The 20,941-nt window shown below is 46.5% G+C and overlaps 2 protein-coding genes across 4 annotated transcripts; one reads left to right on the forward strand and one right to left on the reverse strand.

The window, feature by feature from the left end:
• Nucleotides 1–345: 345 nt before the first annotated feature.
• LOC311316077 (segment polarity protein dishevelled homolog DVL-3-like) lies at nt 346–14,454 on the reverse strand. Of its 3 annotated transcripts, XM_084446827.1 has the most exons (15): nt 13,953–14,454; nt 11,330–11,399; nt 10,052–10,170; nt 6,338–6,450; nt 5,677–5,812; nt 4,458–4,548; nt 4,291–4,360; nt 3,976–4,115; nt 3,782–3,858; nt 3,591–3,658; nt 3,307–3,456; nt 2,924–3,055; nt 2,603–2,770; nt 2,198–2,422; nt 346–1,644 (listed from the first exon to the last, which is right to left on the reverse strand). In XM_084446827.1, the coding sequence occupies exons 1-15, from the start codon at nt 14,111–14,113 to the stop codon at nt 1,292–1,294; spliced, it is 2,073 nt and encodes a 690-aa protein (XP_084302953.1). In that variant the 5' UTR covers nt 14,114–14,454; the 3' UTR covers nt 346–1,291. The 3 variants fall into 3 exon arrangements, with proteins under 3 accessions (XP_084302953.1, XP_084302952.1, XP_084302951.1); XM_084446826.1 differs by lacking the exons at nt 10,052–10,170; nt 11,330–11,399; nt 13,953–14,454 and having other exon boundaries at nt 4,458–4,539; nt 6,338–7,971; XM_084446825.1 differs by lacking the exons at nt 10,052–10,170; nt 11,330–11,399; nt 13,953–14,454 and having other exon boundaries at nt 6,338–7,971.
• A 471-nt stretch (nt 14,455–14,925) lies between these two features.
• rhbdd1 (rhomboid domain containing 1) lies at nt 14,926–17,842 on the forward strand. Its single transcript, XM_084446769.1, has 6 exons — nt 14,926–15,377; nt 15,500–15,632; nt 15,982–16,070; nt 16,479–16,535; nt 16,640–16,756; nt 17,647–17,842. The coding sequence occupies exons 1-6, from the start codon at nt 14,945–14,947 to the stop codon at nt 17,748–17,750; spliced, it is 933 nt and encodes a 310-aa protein (XP_084302895.1). The 5' UTR covers nt 14,926–14,944; the 3' UTR covers nt 17,751–17,842.
• Nucleotides 17,843–20,941: the final 3,099 nt, after the last annotated feature.

Consider the following 20,941-nt stretch of genomic DNA (forward strand, 5'->3'; position numbering starts at 1 on the left):
ACTGTCCTCCTCATATCGCATATAAGGTGTGGCCTTCAACATAATATGGCAGCTACGTTAACTGACTGATAACAGAAGTCAGTCAGTTCACTGAGAGATAAACACCAAGAGGTTGACCTCCACCCACCAACCCCCACACACATGCACACATCTGTGGAGCAGACTTCACATTCCTTCCACTGACTGGAATTCTCCACTTTCCCTGAAGTGCAAATTATGTCCTTTTTCCCCAGCCTTTCCCTAGTTTGCCCCTCTCACAGAAACACAGACAAGACAGCACAATCAAGTTAAGAGTCATAAAACTATATTTATAAATAAAAAGACATTTTTCTCAATAGTGTGAAAGACATGGTAAGAAAACTTTTTTTCCACTATACATTATCGCTTGAGAGACTCGGCAAACGGCTGAAAATGTTCTTTAAAACCAGTCTTGGAGCTGGATGCTCACGTTTAGTGTTGAAAAATGAAGCTACGGGCAACCAGCTACATATATAACAAAACGAGCCAGCACAGAAAGAACCTCGGTTCTCTTGCATGGTTGCGCTACTACATAACATGTTTTACTCTCTGTCTTTTTTTCTCTGTCTCTTTATCATAAGTCAAACAAACAAAAACATTCTGTATAAAGTTAAAGGTTAGTGTTCGTTTATCTCTGTTTTTTTGTTTTTTGTCTTGCTTTTTTACACATGATCTGTCGTTAGAGGTGTGAGGGGAGAGGAGGAGGAGAGGATTGAGGAAGGAGGGATTTTTCTCTGTTGTGTCTCTGGGCCAGGCTGGGGAGGGGAGAGAACAGATAGAAAAAGGAAAGCAAAAAGAGGAACAAATGAAAACCATCCACATAGAAAAGGCTGAGTCATTATCCCCGGTCTGTAACCCTTGCCTCCCAGTCATGTCCCCACAGAAACTCATCCCCCTATCAGGAGGGGAACAGAGGAAGGCGCTTTGGTTCCCCCTGGAGGGGCTTCTTCACTGAAGAAAGTATGGCCCCCAGGCTCAGGAGCCGAGCAGTGCGGAGCAGCTGTTTCCAACTCTTTAAACCTTCTCCCTGATCAGGGAACCTGTCCGCTCCCCCACATGGATTCCACAGCCTAGGATTGGTGTAAAAGCTCAAGCTTAAACCAAGTCCTACACTTTTAAATCTATGTGCAGAAGCGAACAAGAGCACATTTTCGGGGAAACGGTTCGAAGATTGGGGTAGAACAAGGCATGATTTTTTTTTTTTAGAAGCTTCTGTCCCTCCTGTCTGTCCTTCTCAGCGCTAAACTAAAAAAGAAAAAGAAAAAACGTCTGATCACATCACGTCCACGAAGAACTCCCCGGGGTTTCCCACGGCCATGCGCAGGGACTGGCGCGATGCGGTGAGCTCGGGGGGCGCGGAGGCCAGCTCGCGGCCTGGCGGGGCCCCGGGGGGCGCGGAGGAGAGGTGGGGGGGCTGGGGCGGCAGGCCGGGGGGCCCGTACACCAGGCCTGGCGCGTAGGACAGGGCGTGGGAGTGGGTGCTGCGCTGGCTCAGGGAGCTGCGGACGCTGCGCTCGCTCGCAGCGCGCTGGCTCCTCACCTCCGATTCGCTGCCGCTGCCGCCGGACTTGGAGCCCCCGGCTCCGCCCCTCCCGTCCGTCTTACTGCAGTTAGAACCACTGCTACCTGAGGGGGCAAAGGTCAGAGGTCAGTATTTATGTTCACGGCATATTGCTCACAGTCCATCACTGTATGACGTGGGATTAAATGTTGTTTCAATGCTATCCAGACCAGGGTTTTTCCTGCATAGAGGATTTTTTTTGGGCGCTCCCCAAAGAGATTTTAGTCAGAGCCAAAGGAAAGTCACCAGTGTAAAATGCTAAAAATCTAGAATAAAATTAGCAATTCAAATCCTCTCCAAATGTGTCCTACATAGCTTGTCTAGCAGCCCATCCCTCTTTCTTGCATTGTCCATGGTTTGGACCACTAGTAATCGAGATCAGCCAAGAATACAGGCCTGTATATGCTAGTAGGCTACTCGGAATAAAACGGAGGTTTCCCCCCAAAATTGTGTGCGTATCACCCCCCAAAAGACCCATTCTGAGCCAGGAAAAACCCTGCAGACTAAACCAGGGTCTGGACCAGGATCACTACATCAGACACATCCTGCGCACAGCATGCTGGGGGATATTCAGGACGGGCTGGTCTGGGTGCGGGTGGGTGGGTGTGAGGCGCTCACCCTCGCTGTGCTGGCTGCCTGCGCTGCCTTGCCCCAGGCCGGGGTAGCCCTGGGCCAGCTCCGGGGGCGCCTGGGGGTTGTAGGGGTGGGGAGGCGCGGGGAACTGGTAGGGCACGCTGAGGGGCCAGGGGGCCGCACCGGGGTGGGGCAGGGGGGGCAGGGTGTCCTGGTCGGACGCCCCCCCGCTGGAGCCGTCGTGGTCGTGGAGAGACAGGTGGGTCATGTCTGGGGGGTGGGAGGAGAGAGAGAGAGAGAGAGAGGGAGAGGGAGAGAGGGCTGCCTGAAGCATAACATTTACACAATATTCCAAACATTGACACAGACCGCCAACATCCTGGTATCCAGATTGGTGCTATGTAGGAGTGTGACAGTAGTGTGTATAGGGGAGTGGGGAGGTGCTCTTACTGCCACAGAGGTCTCCAAAGATGTAGTAGCACTGCTCGGAGAAGGTGATCTTGTTGACGGTGTGGCGGATGTACCCGGCCTTCAGCAGGTTGCTGGCGTACTTTCTGGCCTCGCGGCGGTCTGAGAAACCCTCCACGTGATGGAACAGCCAGTCCACCACGTCTGAGCCTGCACGCGCACACGCACACACACACACACACACACACACGCACAAACAAAAGTCTCAGCAATCACGCAAAAAATTTAATAAATAAAAAACCTCTGAAATTACTGAAAGGAGGAAGAGACAGAGCCCGCATCTCAACAGGAAGTGATGCGTACCTATGAAGGCATTGGCGATGGTGATCTTCAACCACATCCTGTCTCGCACCTCCAGCCCCGACTCAGGCGACGCCATCGCCTTGGCAACCGTTGCCATGTCGCTGTGGATGGAGAGGTGAAAATCGTCGAAACCTGAGAGGAAGAGATGAGAGAAGAGAGGAGGAGGGGGGGGGGGGTGGTGGTAAGAAATGCAGTTTTTTATTCATGGACACTGCTGTCTTGTTTGTGTGCAAGTGTTTTTTTTAATCTATTTTATTTTGTGTTTATAGTGTTTTTGCTATTAAGCTGCACCAGAATTGCCCTTCAGTCTCTGGGGACAAAGTTTTGGAAAAGCTCGGACGGGTCGGGCGGGTATTCCCAGGTCAGAGGTCGGGGGGACTCACGCTCGGTCTCGGGGATGGAGGAGCTGATGGAGGAGCTGGTGGAGGTGACGGTGCTCATGGAGGGGCTCATGCCGTAGGCGGGGTACACCCCCGTCATGGCGGCCGTGTGGGACACCCAGGCAGCGGGGTCGATGGGGCGGATCGGTTCACCTGCGACGAAGACCCAGGAGAACAGGATTAACAACAATATGATACCACTATGGAACTGTGTGTGTGTGGGAGGGTGGGAGGGAGGGAGGGAGGGGGGGGGGGAGGGGGGGGTACGGCAGCAGGTCAAAACTCACTCCTTGGCAAGGCGAAGCAGCCGCGCGGATTGGGGTCCCAGCATTTAGCCACAGTCAGAGTGATAGGGCTGTGGACAGAGTTAACACACACACACACACACAGTTAACACTGAGCTGGCAACACACAGAATGCAGACAGAACGATAGCTCAATATGTGTTCATCTACAACCACAGTGTGGGTATGTCTCACCCAGGTTTGTGCACTATGTCCCTCAGTACTCGGACAGCGTCATCGTTGCTCATGTTCTCAAAGTTGATATCGTTCACCTGCATGGCGGAAGGGCACATGTCGTCAGGGCGGTCATGGGAACGCACACATACACACCGTTATTTCTCATCCTACAAACCCATCTCTGTGTGTGTCTCTCTCTCACACACACACACCTGCAGCAGCATGTCCCCGGGCTCGATGCGCCCGTCCGCCGCCACGGCCCCGCCCTTCATGATGGAGCCGATGTAGATCCCCCCGTCTCCTCTCTCGTTGCTCTGGCCCACGATGCTGATGCCCAGGAAGTTATACTTCTCTACGGGGGGGGGGAGGAAGCAATCATTACATGAAAATAACTGGGTGATGATCTGCTGACAAGAGTAGTCAGTCCGACACAGACAGATGGACAGACAGAGACAGATGGACAGTCAGAGACAGACGCAGACAGACAGACGGTCAGAGACGGACGCAGACAGACAGACAGGTCTTACCCATGTTGAGGGTGACGGTGATGATGTTCAGAGACATGGTGGAGTCAGTGATGCTGCTGAATGAGGACGACTGTAGGAGAAGAGAGGGAGTCAGATACTTATCAAATCAGGTTGATGTATGTGTGTGTTTGTGTGTGTGTGTGTGTGTGTGTGTGTCTCTCTCTCACCCTCTCCATGTTGGAGGTTTTGGGTTTCCGTCGCCGACGGCGATGGCGTCTCATGAGGCGGGAGGAGCTTTGTTCGGTGGAGCTGCTGAACCTGTCACACAGGTCAGAGGTTAGAGGTGATGATGCTGAACCTGTCACACAGGTCAGAGGTTAGAGGTCATGATGCTGAACCTGTCACACAGGTCAGAGATTAGAGGTCATGATGCTGAACCTGTCACACAGGTAAGAGGTTAGAGGTCATGATGCTGAACCTGTCACACAGGTCAGAGGTCATGATGCTGAACATGAGGCGATCTCGTGTTGATAATGATGACGTACGTTCAGCTATCGTTCAGTTAAATTACAACACAACATCATTTTAAAGCCCATAATGTGATTGTAGGATTCAATGTCCTATTCTTGTCCGACCAAGATTCTATTAGCCCAGCAATAAAGCTTGCTAGACAAAAAAATAGGCTATAGGCTTTAATAAAATGCATGTTATGTTAAGACTGATGACTGATTTGCTTCCATACATAGTGTGTATGGGGAGCGTATTTTAAGCAGGATGCTGACAAAAGGGTCTAAAGTCCAGCCGAATCTCTAAAATACATGGTTGCGCAGCATTGTAAAATGGAGGCCTATCTTTATTTTATTTTGTTAGGCTATTCTATTCGATTAGATTATGTTCTGCTACAGTATTGTAATCTGTTATCTGTTATTCGTTTATTCATTATAATAGTCAAAACACAACCTCCAGACAAAGCAGCAGCAGCGTTATGTCATTTAGACAACGCGCAAACATACAGAAGGCTTCGAAAAGATTTGTAAAAGTCTTACACCCTCTCATATCTAGACGTGGAGTTTTTAGTCACAGACTATACGCTGATGCTGAAAAACGAATTAGGCCTACTACTTAATTACTAACTAAGGAATGGGATCACCCTAATTTGAAAATGTAAGCCTGAGAACAGGCTGACCAAGATTTCTTTTGGTTGAAGACAGGCAGCCCTAAATAAATGCATTCGAAACAAATTATTTTCATAGATAACTGTCAGGGTCTGTTTATAACAGGCCCAGTGTTGCGATAGCGTTTCCATGTGACCATGATAACTTCTAGCAGCGCTGCTACAACGTTACATGTAACTTGAAGGTCATTCTCGTTCTCATTTTCGTTCCCGTGTCGATGTCGTGTGACCCAGGCCTAAGGGTCGTGTAAAGGTCGTATGGAGGTTCTGACCGGCTGGTGGCGTCGTCGTCCTCGGAGTCGAAGCAGCTGGTGGACTCCAGCTCGCTGCTCATGAAGGAGGAGCAGCTGTCATAGGTCCCCAGCTCCGCCCCCCGGCCCCCCCGGGAGTAGCCGTTCATCCTCCCGCCTGCAGGGGGCGACAGCAGTCAGACACAGCATGGAGAGACAGATACAGTCAGACACAGCATGGAGAGACAGATACAGTCAGATACAGCATGGAGAGACAGACAGCAGTCAGAGACAGCATGGAGAGACAGACAGCATGGAGAGACAGACAGCAGTCAGACAGCATAGAGAGACAGATACACTCAGATACAGCATGGAGAGAGACAGAGAAATGGAGGGATGCAGCGAGTGATGAGAGGATGGAGAGAAGGAGATAGGGGAATGGAGAGGAGGTGTGACTCCGACAGTCGTTCGTATCTCCGTTCTGAGAGTCATGTGAGCCGAGCTGTGTGACAGACAGAGACTGAACTAGGGGCTTCTGACACCCCACACCTCAGCACAGACCACCAGACAGACCAAGAGAGAGGCAGGGACAGCGACTGAGAAATGAAGAGAGAGAGAGAGAGGGGGGGGGGTAGAGAGAGAGAGCGAGGGAGAGACGGAAGTGTGAGGTTGTGTGGAGGGTTAGGGTGGACGTCTCTCTGACCGTGCTCGTTGGTGTGTTTCCGTCGCGGTCTCTCCCGCTCCCTCCGCTGGGAGACCATGGAACCCGTCTCTGTCTCGTTGTCCAGAGAGTCCCTCCCCCCCGCTGCCTTCGCACTGAAACACAGAACAGGAAGGAGGGAGAGAGACAGAGGGAGGGGTGATGGGATAGAGACAGAGGGAGGGGTGATGGGATAGAGAGACAGAGGGAGGGGTGATGGGATAGAGAGACAGAGGGAGGGGTGATGAGGGAGAGACAGAGGGAGGGGTGATGGGAGAGAGAAACAGAGGGAGGGGTGATGGGAGAGAGACAGAGGGAGGGGTGATGGGAGAGAGAAACAGAGGGAGGGGTGATGGGATAGAGAGACAGAGGGAGGGGTGACGAGGGAGAGAGACAGAGGGAGGGGTGATGGGATAGAGAAACAGAGGGAGGGGTGATGAGGGAGAGAAACAGAGGGAGGGGTGATGAGGGAGAGAGAGACAGACAGAGAGGGGTGATGGGAGAGAGAGACAGAGGGAGGGGTGATGAGGGAGAGAGAGACAGAAAGAGAAAGGTGGGGAGAAATAGGGGACAACCATAGAGAGAGAGAGAAGGGATAGAGACAGACAATCATTCATCAAAACACACATTAATCAAAACACACACTCAGAGTCAGTCACACACACACACACACACACACACACACACACACACACACACACACACACAGTCATATGAACAAAGACATACAGTAATGTCCCACACACAATTTCAGTCCCAAACACACACAAACACAGTCAATTTAGGGTTGCACGATTATGACAAAAATTAATAATTGCGATCATTTTGCCTGATATTGTAATTGCAAATATTAAGTATAATTAACTATGGTGCCAATTTCAAATAAAAACGAGGTTCACTCTTTGCACACTGTCTGTGCCTCAAGGTAGACTGACAGATTTTTGCACTAATATCAGTAATAAAATCTATTCATAATTACCTTCATCATGAACAACCTGACAAAGGTCTTGGCCTTATTGTGTGACCCAACATTTAGGGTCGTTTTAGAGTTTTTACAGCCATGTACTATATGCGCATATGGATAAAAGTATGTGTGTTTAGGTTAATTAATAGTTAAATTCGTTCATGCGTCAGATATAAAATCTATGATTGAGCAACAGTCTCAGGTTTCAACCATCCAAGTTGCATCATGTTGCTGCTCGTCCTCCCTCTCACCACACCTGGTTATCAGATACTGTAGCTAGTTAGATAGACTGTTTTCAGACATCCAACTCAAAAGCAACATGCTAGCAACAAATCTAGCAGCTTCCGACATTTAGTACGAGCTAAGGAGGGGGGGAGACGGAAAGCTATGACACTGCAATAACGTTAGCACCATAACGTTAAAGACAGCTGAACACAAAGTGAAAGATTCAGAACACACAGTGAAAGATTCATGTTGGAAGAAGCACTAATGATGATGGAGTTGGCGAGCTGTGTCTAAACTAACATGGCTGCTAATAGCTTTTATTTTTAGGTTTTGCCATCCGCCTCAGAAACAGAATTAGCAATAGCTAGCCCAATGATAATGGGAACTTTCTCAAGTTGCCAGAGCTTTTGGGACACTTTCTATCTATTCTATAGCATATTGATTGGCTCCGCCCAGCGACCGCTGGCGGAGGGTATATTTTCAGTCGGCTGATTGAAAAAAAATACACAAGCATGTTCAGTTGTCTTCATACATGACCACCTCTAATAAAAAACACTATCAGTTACACCACCAAAAAGCATACTCTTCAATGGTGCAAGTGTGCTATATTTATACTGAGAAGTGAGTTTAACCATTTCAACTCAATTTCACCAACAACATGCATTAATGGGCAGAGCCCTGTGCTCTCTAAGCACCCTTTCTAGTTAAAGATTGGATTATAGTAAATCGTTCCAACATGTCAGCTGACAATTAGATTGCCAAAACTTAACGTTAGACATTATCTTTCAACCTCAGTGAAGTTGCTCACAGCTCACTCAAGAGAATGCCTGTGAATGGTCAGGAAACCCTAATGCACTCAACACAAACGTCTGTGATTTGTAGCGCTCCCATGCTGAGTAGAGCTGGATCTACTCAGGAATCAGGAATTTGTGAACTGTAATGCAGCGGGCAACTGGAAGGAATGCATTAGTTGCGATTAGATCAGTAATGAGCAGAGGCCAAAATTGCAATAACATTAACCCCTCAGGTCTGCGCTGAATTTTTTTCAGCTTTGTGATTTTGGTGTTGTCTGATACTTATCTAAATTTCATCAACTGAACCCACACTTACTCCAAAGTGATTTATATTTTTATTTGAAGGACAATCACAGCTACATTTATATGCCATGAATAGTTTGGTCAGTACCATATTCAGCTTGTAAATACAGGTAGATCTACAAACACAAAAGTTATAAAGACTATTTTTTTCCACCCTCACAAATGTTGTAAAAACACACACTAAACGATAGTGGTGAATTGTTTGGTCAATATGAAAGTTGTTCATCAAAGTCCTGGTTATGTAATGATGTCAAATTTATTTAGAACATCTTAGATCTAAATAGCCAAAAAGGGTTTAGTCACAACTCTTCCCAAATTTAGCAGGCTAATTAGCAGGCAATCAGAATATTCATTAACCACACCACACCCCAGGATCTGTCACAATAGTCCGTCATCTTGGACAAAGGACAGTACCAGCCTGTCTGCCTGTGACTTACACACACTCAGAGCCATGCAGCAGAAGACAGAAACAAAATGTTTTATTTATCTCAAAATTAATAAACGGTTGTCCATCTAGTGAATGTATTTGTATGTACTGTAGGCTGTTTGCACGGGCACCACGCCCAGGACAAGCACCAACGCACAGCGCTCTGTCAGAGCAGCGTGCTGAAAAGACATGCGCAGACGCTTCTCCTGATACTAGTCGACATCATAGCCTTCATCATCAGCAAGACAGAATAATAATACAACAACAACGCACACAAAAGAATAATAATACAACAACAACGCGCACAAAAGAATACACCCTCCTGAGTGCTCAAAGCCATCATATCAAAAACTGTTGTGAATGACTAGTGAATTGCCTTTATATCTGTTGCTATATACAGGCTAATTTTGGTAGAGCAACAGTCACTCTGTAGTCGTACAAGCCCCCCTCACCTCGGGGAAAATGACCAATAACATGAGCGTAGGCCTGCGACTTCAACGTGAGTACCTGGGCGTGTAAAGCTATAGAATAGGATAGTTTGATAACACAATAAAATCTAGAAATAGATAAATAGTGAATAGGGCTCTTGTTTACATATCATGGCCATCTCGCGCCCCGTCACATAGAATGTGAATAGACGTCCACAGAGAACGCGCCCTATAGAGTCGTAAATTTGTGCCTATTAAAATGTCAAGAGAAAGTGGGCTGTACGTTGCTGGGGGTCTGACAGTAATATGCAAGGTTATGTAAGCTTACCTTTTTGTGTAATTAAGCTACCCTTAAAAATCACATATCATTTGACTGTGCTCAACCCGGAAAGTCGCAACTATAAGGATTCAATATGTTTTTGCTGCGTGTATGATAAAACCTTGCAAAGCCAGAAGTATAAATGTAATCTGTTGTCATTTTGTCACGCGGGCGTGACACTCGTCCTAATACACAACATACTCTCATCCACAGCTTCATCCACACGTTCACACGCAGACCAGAGGGAGGGTACTGACTGGTAGGAGGGTGGTCTGGAGTCCCCGATGCCTCCGGTCCTCTCCAGGGGGGGCGGGGCCTCCGACAGACTGTCGGCCACCGAGCCACCGTCTGAGTGGGTGCCGTCCCCCGACACCAGCTATGGACACACCCAGAGACACGTCTGCTCAGACAAATGACAACCTGGCATCATCTGATCATTAAGCAATCATCTGATCATTAATCAATAGCATTTGTACAGGATACAGTGTCAATTTTGAATCATTCTCTCACTAAGCTCATAGCAAACAGCCAGGCACACAGACAGACAGACAGGTTTTGGACTTTGAGACGGTGCCAGCCAGTCCCCCAGACAGACAGTCTAGAGACAGGCAGACAAACAGAGAGAGCACAGATCCCACTGAGACTGGACAGCTGAGCCATGAGGGACACAAACACGCTCTTCACTCAGTCAACCCAGCTCTCGGGCTGCCTAAACTCACACCCACACACAAAACACACTCTGTCGTTCTCTCCTTCCCTCCTCCTCCTGCTCCTCCTCATGCCCACACTAAAACTCTTTCTTTCCTCTCCTTTTCTCAGTGATTAAATCTTCCAGTCAGGTGTCATGCAGGGAGCTGCTTTGCTTTGTTAGGGACATTTGTCCTGTGATTTCAGTTTCACTTAATCCAATCTCAATGAAGAGGGTAGGAGCAACGGAGCGAGGGAGAGAGAGAGAGAGAGAGAGAGAGAGAGAGAGAGAGAAGAGAGAGATAAGACAGGGAGGGAGAAAGGCTGTGCAGAAAACCAGATGTCTCAGGCATGGAGACAGCAGAATTATGTCTCTGAGCTGTGTGTGTGTGTGTGTGTGTGTGTGTGTGTGTGTGTGTACGTGCATGCATGCATGTGCGTAGGCCTGTGTCTTCTAGCTAACATCATTAAATTATAATGACATTATGAGGCAGATGCGTGGGACCCTTCTCTGAGAAAGTGAATGGCTCTAGCAGATGGGTGCTATTACACACACACACACACAAGCATACACCTAATGAACAACCACACTGAGCAAACACACAAACTAAACGACAATTACACTACTGTAAGTAGGCACACAAATAAAACTAATCAAACACCCCCTCTCGACACACACTATTATGCAATCCCCCAGAGTCCGATGGCTGATGCAAGTGAACACAGACACATGGAAAACACAGAAAGACAGTATTCATCAATACTCTTTCCAAGTGGGTTTTCCCCTGAATACTTGAGTCGGAGTTGGGGTGTGTGTGTGTGTGTGTGTGTACGTGTGTTCAACTCACCCAGGACACAACACGTCCATTAAAACAGGGCAGTTTGGCATTGTCATCAGAGATCTCCTCCTTCACCACCCTGGGAGAGAGAGAGAGAGAGAGAGAGAGAGAGAGAGAGGGAGAGAGGGAGAGAGGGAGGGAGGGAGGGAGAGAGAGAGGGAGGGAGAGAGGGAGGGAGAGAGGGAGAGAGAGAGGGAGAGAGAGAGAGAGGGAGGGAGAGAGAGAGGGAGGGAGTTAGAGAGAGAGTGAGAGAGAGAGAGAGGGTGATCAGGCACGGCTCATACAGTTCACATTAATTAGCTTTGCCTACACTCAGGAGAGATAAGTACACACCAGTGGCTGGTAACTCAAAATATTAAAGGAGTAGTTTGGTATTTAGCATCATAAGCCCTGTTATAAGGTTATTTATGATCATAATACAACAGTGCATATCAACATTTTGACAGACTGCACTCTTGAGATATTAGTGTTTCATTGATCATGTCACAGCTAAGTATACAAAGGATTAATATACATATTGTATATATACATATGCCCAATGCCCATAGAGATTCATTATATAGTTAGCTGTGACTTGGCTGTTACATGAGCAATGAGCACTAATATCTCAAGAGTGCACACGCAGTCTGTCAAAATTTAGATATGGACCGAAGTATATGATCCTATGATGCTAAATACCGAACAACTCCTTTAACAGTAGACGAACTATGAGTCATAAGTAGGGATGTTAACAGTTAATCAACTATCGATTAATTGCCGTTTAGAATTTACTCAAGTAAGATTTGGTTACTCAATTAATTAAACGAACGCTATCAACGGGAGTTGTGTGAAAATGTAATCATGATTGAAGGTCTGACTGCACACGAGGGCGCCCTGCCATGTAGTGAAGGCTAATTGGGACGTTGGGAAATTTCAACGACACAGCGGAAGACGACGCAAAAATGAAGCGAGCAAAGCGCAGTCCAGCATGGGACGTTCTTATCAATTGATCAACTATTGTTTGTTAAGTTTAACAGTGATCGACTAATGAAATTCCTTGAAATTTGCAACCCTAGTCATAAGCCTGGGAGACGCTGCAGAAGCTAACCACACATGACGTGTCCTGGGAGGCAGCGACTGATGATCTAATGCATTGTCAAAGCAGATAATACATGACACCTGACAAGCTGCTTTTAAACACCTACAACCTTAAACACTTCAATGGGATCCCCCGACAAGAGAACAGTGTCTGTGTGTGAGAGCCTGCATTTGTGCCAGGTGTCAATAGCAGGAGAGAGAGAGAGAGAGAGAGTGTGTGTTTTATACCGGTATATGAGAGAGAGTGTTCAAACGCAGCACAAACAAAGCCATTCTGTAGGATCAAATTCCAATCTCCCCAGGTGTCAATAGCAGGTGCATGTGACATGACTCTCCTGACTCAACCCTGAATCACAGTGACTGTACTGGAGCCATGATCTGGCTCTTATCTATTCATGTCTGGCCCCTGCTGTCTTTGTTCTGGCTCAGAACACCACACCACTGGACAGTACTACAGTGACAGTACTACAGTGACAGGACACACTATCTGCTTCACCTGACCCTTCCAGAAGCCAGCCAGAACATACCGAGAGAACATCCTTGGTGAGGACACAGCCTAGCTGTCCAAGGAGTCCTGTTTGTATGAGATGGTAGGCATGTGGGATTCAGGCTCAGCAATCTCTGACCTTAGATGTGACAAAGCTGTTATAGCTGTGACCTATCCTGTCCTGCCAAACAGGTCCACCCCCAACCCCCCTCACCAGAGGGGGTTTCATCCCAGAGAGAATAGAAGCAAATAGAAACAGGTGTGCATGTTATTTATAAAGCTAGACCCAAACACAATCAACCCCCAAACACCTTCCTTCCTGGTGCTCAGTCCCAGAACAAGAGGTGCCCCACCCATGTCACCCCTCCCCTCAGTAAAGTGTATTATCTAACATCGTTAGCTGACGGTGTTGAGTATCAGAATGTGGGACACGTAAAGAAACGAGCGACGTTACGTTCAAACTATTGAAGGCACAAAGGTACATGCTCGTAAAGCTGCCAGTGTGATAAACTGGGCATTCCTGAGACCAAGCCCACATTCCTCCTCTCCTAGGAGCGAACTAACGTTAGCAGCTAATGGACAACAACAGCGGGCCTCTCTCAGAGTGACCCATTCCAGCACCTGACCCCAGCCCCCGACTACTTCTAGACACACTAGCTTCTGGACCAACTATCTTCCTTTCACTCTTACTAAACAAATAGATAAAATGCTACCTAAGCAGCCTAGCTAAAATCTCAATCACTAGTTCATGTGTTTTATACAGTAGACAAATTGATGAGCAAACGAACACTGCAAGCTCGCAGGCAAGAATCAAAATGTTAGCAAACAAGCTGGTGCTAGGTTAGCTACCGCAGTGTAAACAAACGTGTCAACGAGACGAATGACGTTAGCTTAGTGCTAGCTGACCGTAGCTAACTCTGGACAAAGGAATTAGCTAGCTTCATAATTAAGTTCACTAACGTTATCTAACTAAATGTATTTTAATTTGATAGAAAATGTTTAGCTGATGTAAACGTACTTGGCAAACTGACATTATCTAGCTAGGTAAATGCATTGATAAGAGTTTACCCAAAGTCATCATCCATCGATTTGAAGAAGAACTTGTAGTTGGGTTTCTTGAGGACATTTTTGAAGTCGGCCAGAGTGACCCTGTCTGCAGGCACGGATAGTTTCACCAGGTACGGTGTTTCCTGGTCGTCGAGGTGATAGATGATTTTGGTCTCCCCCATCTTGAGCTGCTGCTGGGGCGAGGCAGGCTGAGTGCATCAAGCCGTGGCCCAGGCAGGCTCCCTCTGGGGCCCCGGCTCCCCGTCGTGCTGATGGGATTCGCCCGGCTCTGGCTAGCGAGCTATCTAGCTGTTACTGCTAATATGTTAGCTCGACAACGTCTGCTGGTCAGAAGCGCCTTCGCTGGCTACTCCACTTTAGATCCAGCCAGCTGGTGGCAGAGTTGATCCACGTAGTAGGTAAAGGCACCACGATAATGTTAAAAGCTCGTAATGTGCTTTTAAATATCGAAAATTCAAAGGAATTTAGGCACTCTTGGCTCTCTTGCTAGTGGCAGCCCGTAGCTACTTTGTTGAATAACGAAGCTCTGCAGTCTTCGAAAAGCAACGTCATTAGGCTCGATAGTGCGCCCCCTGGCGGAGAGGAGTAAAGACTGACGGAGTTGCTACACAGGAAGTAGGGACCTCTGTTTTGGTTCCTGCGAGTTTGCTGTCAACGTTTCTTTGGGCAGAAAGCCGGTCGTGAGTTAAAACGGAATGCACTTTCATTTTGAGTCGGTGTTGAAATGAATTTTTTAATTTTTGTTTAGAAGCCGCCTGCATGCAGCTCGACGTTCCTACTTTATTTTGTGCTCTGAATTAGAACCAAGTTATTCAGCTATCTTCAACGGTTATTTGTGTTTGTTAACGTGACTTCAGATTACTTTGACTAAACAAGTAATGCTTTTTGTCTTAACGATGTGCACACCAGGTTCTAAATGATCTTATTTCATTTTGTTCATAGTAGTTAGATCTTATTTCTTTTCAGACTTGACTGCTGTGTCTTAAGTGAGAATGAGGAGGAGGCAGACGGGGTCCCACCTGGGGCTGGTGCTGCTGGCCTCCCAGGTATTGCAGATGGGGGTGGGGAACATACCCCCCGTGACGCTGGCTGTGTTGGGGCTCAACGTATACCTGTTCCTGAAGCCTGCCTCACCCCTGCTGATGGCCTGTGTCAGCGTCCGGGAGGCCTACTGGCGTGGGGAATGGCGCCGTCTGCTACTCTCACCGGTGCACCATGTTGACGACTGGCACCTTTACTTCAACATGGTGTCACTTCTCTGGAAGGGCGTCCATCTGGAGCGCAGGTTGGGCGGTGCCTGGTTTGCCTACCTGTTAGCGGTTTTCTCCCTGCTCACAGGCGTGGTGTACCTGCTGATGGAGATGGTACTCAGTGAGTTCACCCAAGACTCCTACTATAGCACACAGTGTGCTGTGGGCTTTTCAGGTACTGCCAACTAGCTATGGATTTTTTGTATACTTGCATACCTTTAGGGTCCTTCACAATAGAGTTTACATGGCCTTTAGGGACCTTCACAGTAGTGTTTATGTCTGTTTTGACTGTTTCAGGGGTCCTGTTTGCTCTAAAGGTGCTGAGTAACCACTACCATCCAGGCGGGGTCACATATGTGATGGGTCTCCGTGTGTCCAATCGCTATGCCAGCTGGGTAGAGTTGGTGCTCATCCATGTGACGTCACCAGGGTGAATACCCCTCTGTCCTCAGGCATATTGTTGTTGTGTATTGTTGTATTGTATTGTATCCACAGTGGATGACTGCGTGAATTGGGTTTAAATGCTGGTCTAGAAAGATAATTGATTGTTTGATAGAGACTTATTAGATGCTGTGTGTGTCCTGATAATGGTTTCTGATGAAAGTGTCCATCATTTCTGCGGTGTGTGTGCTCATGATGAACACTGGAATTACATGAACACAGAAACTCACACACAGTGTTTGTCCCCCTAATGTTTTAATGTGTGTCTTAACTACAGAGCCGTGGGTGTGTGTTGAGTAGTGGGATGGTAATTCGTCCTATCCTCTCCTTGCAAGCAGGACCTCCTTTGTGGGACACCTAGCGGGCATCGCGGTGGGGCTTCTCTACACGGCCGGTCCTCTGAAGGCTGTGATGAAATCATGTGCAGGTGTGTGAGTGATTGAGTGACATTCCTGCTGCTTCTTCTCTGTCCACTACAGCCAGTTATTTACCTTCTCTCAACTACTGTGATTGGTTGAGCTGGAAATGTTGTATACCAAAATGTCAAGTCAGGGGAAATGTAATTGGGGACAAAACAAACCCACTGTAAAGTGGACCATAACACTAACCCAAAACAAATCCAATTGAAATGATTGAATTAAAGGTCAATTCAATTGCATTGCAGTCAGTTCAGGAAAATGTAAAAACTTTGGATGCAAAAAATAATCTTCTTATGTTATACAAAAATTAATTAAATTATGCAATTGTTTATTTTAGTTTACATTTTGAATTGATGGAATTGGACCCCATTTAATACTGATTTGATACACTGTTATAAGTGTTTCTTTTTTTACAGGATTTGTGAGATCGAATGGATATAATGCCAGACAAAATGCACATTATAATGCCTCAGGTAGGTGCCTATTTTGCACTTCAATTTATTTGTTCTACTTCAGTGTTTTTGTATTTTACTAATTTCTAGTATATAATAAATTCTGTGTGTATGCGACTATGTAGGATACAGTGGCAGCGGAGGTGCTTCTACGCCCCCTCAGAGTGATCACCGGTACACCAGCGGGCTGTCTGAGGACGAGCAGTATGAGGCAGCCGTCAGGGCCAGTCTGAATGACAGAGGTGAGTCATTACCAACAGGCTAACATAGATACAGTAAATATCAGGACACGCCAAACCGTAAGTCATCGGCGAGAACGAGCACCTTCTGCAACTGGTACAGTATGTGGCAAATTCAGCATGTTGAATCTTCCCATGTCTGTTGTTCATTGTTGACTTTGAGCCAATCGGAGAGTAGCTTCTATCTTGAGTGAAGTGGTTGGCCAGAATATAACTAAATATGAATAAGTTGTCTGAAAATGTTCATCGAGAATGTAGTTTCTGTCAATGATTTATAATTTCAGGCCAAATTGCCTTGGCTGAGGTTGAGAAATGATTTATTAATGCGAATTGCCATCAGGTTCCATTAACTAAGCAGGCTCAGAGTGAACTGAGCTTATGACTGCATCGCTGTGGTGTGAACAGCCCACACAGTATCTTCCCGTCTGTGAATTTCAGACTGATACATGTGAAACATTTTATTCTTTCAAATGATTTTTGACATTAGGCCTGGACCCTCAAATCTTCACCATTCCCCACACTATTCTGGACTTACCAATTCTATTATTATATCTACTGTTTTTTACTGAATAGACAGATCAATTATACAATACTATGTATTACTATGTATGTGCCTTTACCACATACACAGAACCGAAAGTGTCTCAATGTTCATTCAGAAAACATTAAGCTGGGGGCACCCGGGTGGCTCGTACCATATAGAGGCTGGTCCTTGCCGCAGCGGCGTGGGTTCGAGTCCAGCCCACGCCCTTTGCTGCATGTCTTCCCCTCTCTCTCTCTCCCACCTTTCCTGTCTGTTCTTACACTGTCCTATCCTAATAAAGCACAAATGCCCTAAAAATATCTTTAAAAAAAGAAGAAAACATGAAGCTATCCTTGCCCTGTTTTTGTAGGAGGTCCCGGTCAGGGAAGCCCCCCCCCCTATGGCTTCAGCGTCCCTGCAGACCCCACCCTCGAGGAGGTCCGCCGGCGGAGGCTCCAGAGGTTCGACCGCTGACTGGACCCTGGTGCATCACTGGGGATGTAAAACCCAGGGCCTCCTGCAGACTCTCACCCATCAAACTTGGCTACTCCACCAGGCCTACTCCACCAGGCCTTCTCCACCAGGCCTTCTCACCAGGCCTACTCCACCAGGCCTACTCCACCAGGCCTTCTCCACCAGGCCTTCTCCACCAGGCCTTCTCACCAGGCCTACTCCACCAGGCCTACTCCACCAGGCCTACTCCACCAGGCCTTCTCCACCAGGCCTTCTCACCAGGCCTACTCCACCAGGCCTACTCCACCAGGCCTACTCCACCAGGCCTTCTCCACCAGGCCTTCTCCACCAGGCCTTCTCCACCAGGCCTTCTCCACAAGGCCTTCTCCACCAGGCCTACTCCACCAGGCCTTCTCCACCAGGCCTTCTCACCAGGCCTACTCCACCAGGCCTACTCCACCAGGCCTTCTCCACCAGTCCTACTCCACCAGGCCTTCTCCACCAGGTCTATTCCACCAGGCCTACTCCACCAGGCCTTCTCCACCAGGCCTACTCCACCAGGCCTACTCCACCAGGCCTTCTCACCAGGCCTACTCCACCAGGCCTACTCCACCAGGCCTTCTCCACAAAATATTTTTGAATTTTGAAACATGAAGCATGTGAACTCGTGCTACAGTGTCAGCAGAAAATCTAATTCAGAATCAGGACAGTTGGAATTTGAAAAGATTCTTCCAAATACACACAAGCACTGAGCATAACATCCCAGAACACAAGGGGACTAAGGACTGTGAACGCTCATATTTTTTAATAAAAAAAAAAAAACTTTTTTATTGTATATTTTTTCATTTTTAAAGCCAATAAAATACTTAAGACTGACATCTGTGATCTCTCACAAATGTACATATATGTATGTAAAATGTACACATAAAAACCATAACATCGACTGTAAATGCCAGTAAAAAAAACAAAACATATTTGATGGAGTCAAGATGTTTCCATTTCATCTAGCGCAATCAATTGGAATGTGGTGTGGGAGAATATCTTTCTGTCTTCCAGAAACCCAAATCACCAAATGATTCATTACAACTATGTAGACTGTACTGCACTCCCAGTAAATTATTTCAAATGAAACTATCCCCAAACCCTAATTGCGATCTTTGCCCCCTGATACCTTCGTTCAAATCGTCTGGGAATGCTCGGCTGTTTCATTATTTTGGAGAATGGTTGCTAGGATGAGGTCTGTAGTACTGGTTGTGGTTCCTTGTTCCCCCATAACTCCTGTGATACTATACTACCATACTCCTATGTTACTAAATTATTTCACTGGGCTGAAACTGACCAGGCAGTGACGTTGGCTACTGGTTGGCCTTATAGCAGCACAAAAAAGCTAGCCCAGAGATGGAAGGCCCCACCTACCTGGCCATATGAGCTCTGGGTGTCCACACTAGTGGATTTGGCCAACATGGAGATGGAGATGTCCGTGGCCCGTATGCATGGAGCTAGCGGGGGAAACTCCTTGTTAGGGTCTTTATTCATTGAAACATGCATATGGGCACTGAAGCAGTAGTAGAGCTTTGGGTTTTTCCTTAAGTTAGGGAATATTATGCTTTTGAGGGGTGGGTTGAGGGGTCCTGGGGGGAGGGGGGATTTGAGTGTGTTTTTTGTGTGTGTATGTTTGTATGTATATGTATATTATTATATATTTTTGTTGGAAAATAAAATAAAAAAAGATTTAAAAAAAAAAAAAAACTTTATATCATTTCAAATTAAAATGAATGGATGTCTATGGAAGATACACTTCATCATTATTTGCTCACTGTTTAATAGATAAGTTAGCTTATTAATGCCATATACCCCAAGCGTTTTAAGGTTATACTCTTTGGACAGGAGATTTACTTGTCATTTATATCAACATGGACATGCTTGATACTTTTAGCACGTACTGTAGTTGCATGTTAGGGCATGTTTCCACACAATCTAGTTATCTGTGGGTATACACTCAGGGCTGAAAATTAACACCTGCCACCGGCCAAATTTCCAATTTTCGGAAAGACTATCTGAAAAAAATATATACTTGGCCGATTTTTTCATCTACATTCCCCTTGGCAGGTGACTCAGCGTGAGCCAAAAAGTTAATTTTCACCCCTGTATACACTTGTTTATTGTATTGGGCTCATATATATTTGATTTTGGTATAGGCCTACTTTTTACATTCTTTTTGTATTTTTTGTGTAGGTTACGTATTGTAAATTTGTATTTAGTCTGGATTCTGCCTTTTCGTTGTTCTTACTGCTGCAACACAATTTCCCACCTGGACCAATAAAGTAGGCTATCTATCTATAGCTGACAAGGTATATAATCAATAATGTGAATCAAGAATAATCAAACTGGTGACAAGTCTTAAACATAAATGTACAGTCATTGCAATTTATTTGACAAATGCTCAGTGATCTGCCATAGTGCACACAGAGAGTAAATATATAGAGCTGAATGCACACAGACAATTAGTGAAGGCAAGGTCCAGGATAAAGTACAAAAAAATCAGAGCCTGTGAAAGATGCAATTCGACGCCAATTCCCTGCTAAAGAATTCATCATCATCATCATCATCACCACCATTACTCTTGTGGTCTTCCAACTACTGTGGGACTGACAGAACACATTGAAGAACAAATACAAAAGGGGGTGGGGGTTTGGTCTCTTTAAATAGATTCTAAGCGCTTATTGGCCGCTGTCCATTCCTCAGTCGTCCAGGAAGTCCTCATCCAGGTTGACGTCTGTGGTGTCGATGTCATCCAGCTCCATGTTGTCCAGGTCATCCTCCAGATCATCCAGGACCTGGGGGAGGAGGAGGAGGAGGGGAGAAGAGAGGGGCAGAGAGGAGGAGGAGAGAAGAGAGGGAGAGAGAGGAGGAGGGGGGGGGAGAAGAGAGGAGGAGGAGAGGAGAAAATAGGGGGAGAGAGGAAGAGGAGAGGGGAGAAGAGAGGGGGAGAGAGGAGGACTGTGAACGCTCATATTTTTGAATTTAAAAAAAAAACTTTTTTATTGTATATTTTTTCATTTTTAAAGCCAATAAAATACTTAAGACTGACATCTGTGATCTCTCACAAATGTACATATATGTATGTAAAATGTACACATAAAAACCATAACATCGACTGTAAATGCCAGTAAAAAAAACAAAACATATTTGATGGAGTCAAGATGTTTCCA

This window comes from Borostomias antarcticus (assembly GCF_949987555.1).
Source record: "Borostomias antarcticus genome assembly, chromosome: 12".
NCBI classification, from domain to species: domain Eukaryota; kingdom Metazoa; phylum Chordata; class Actinopteri; order Stomiiformes; family Stomiidae; genus Borostomias; species Borostomias antarcticus.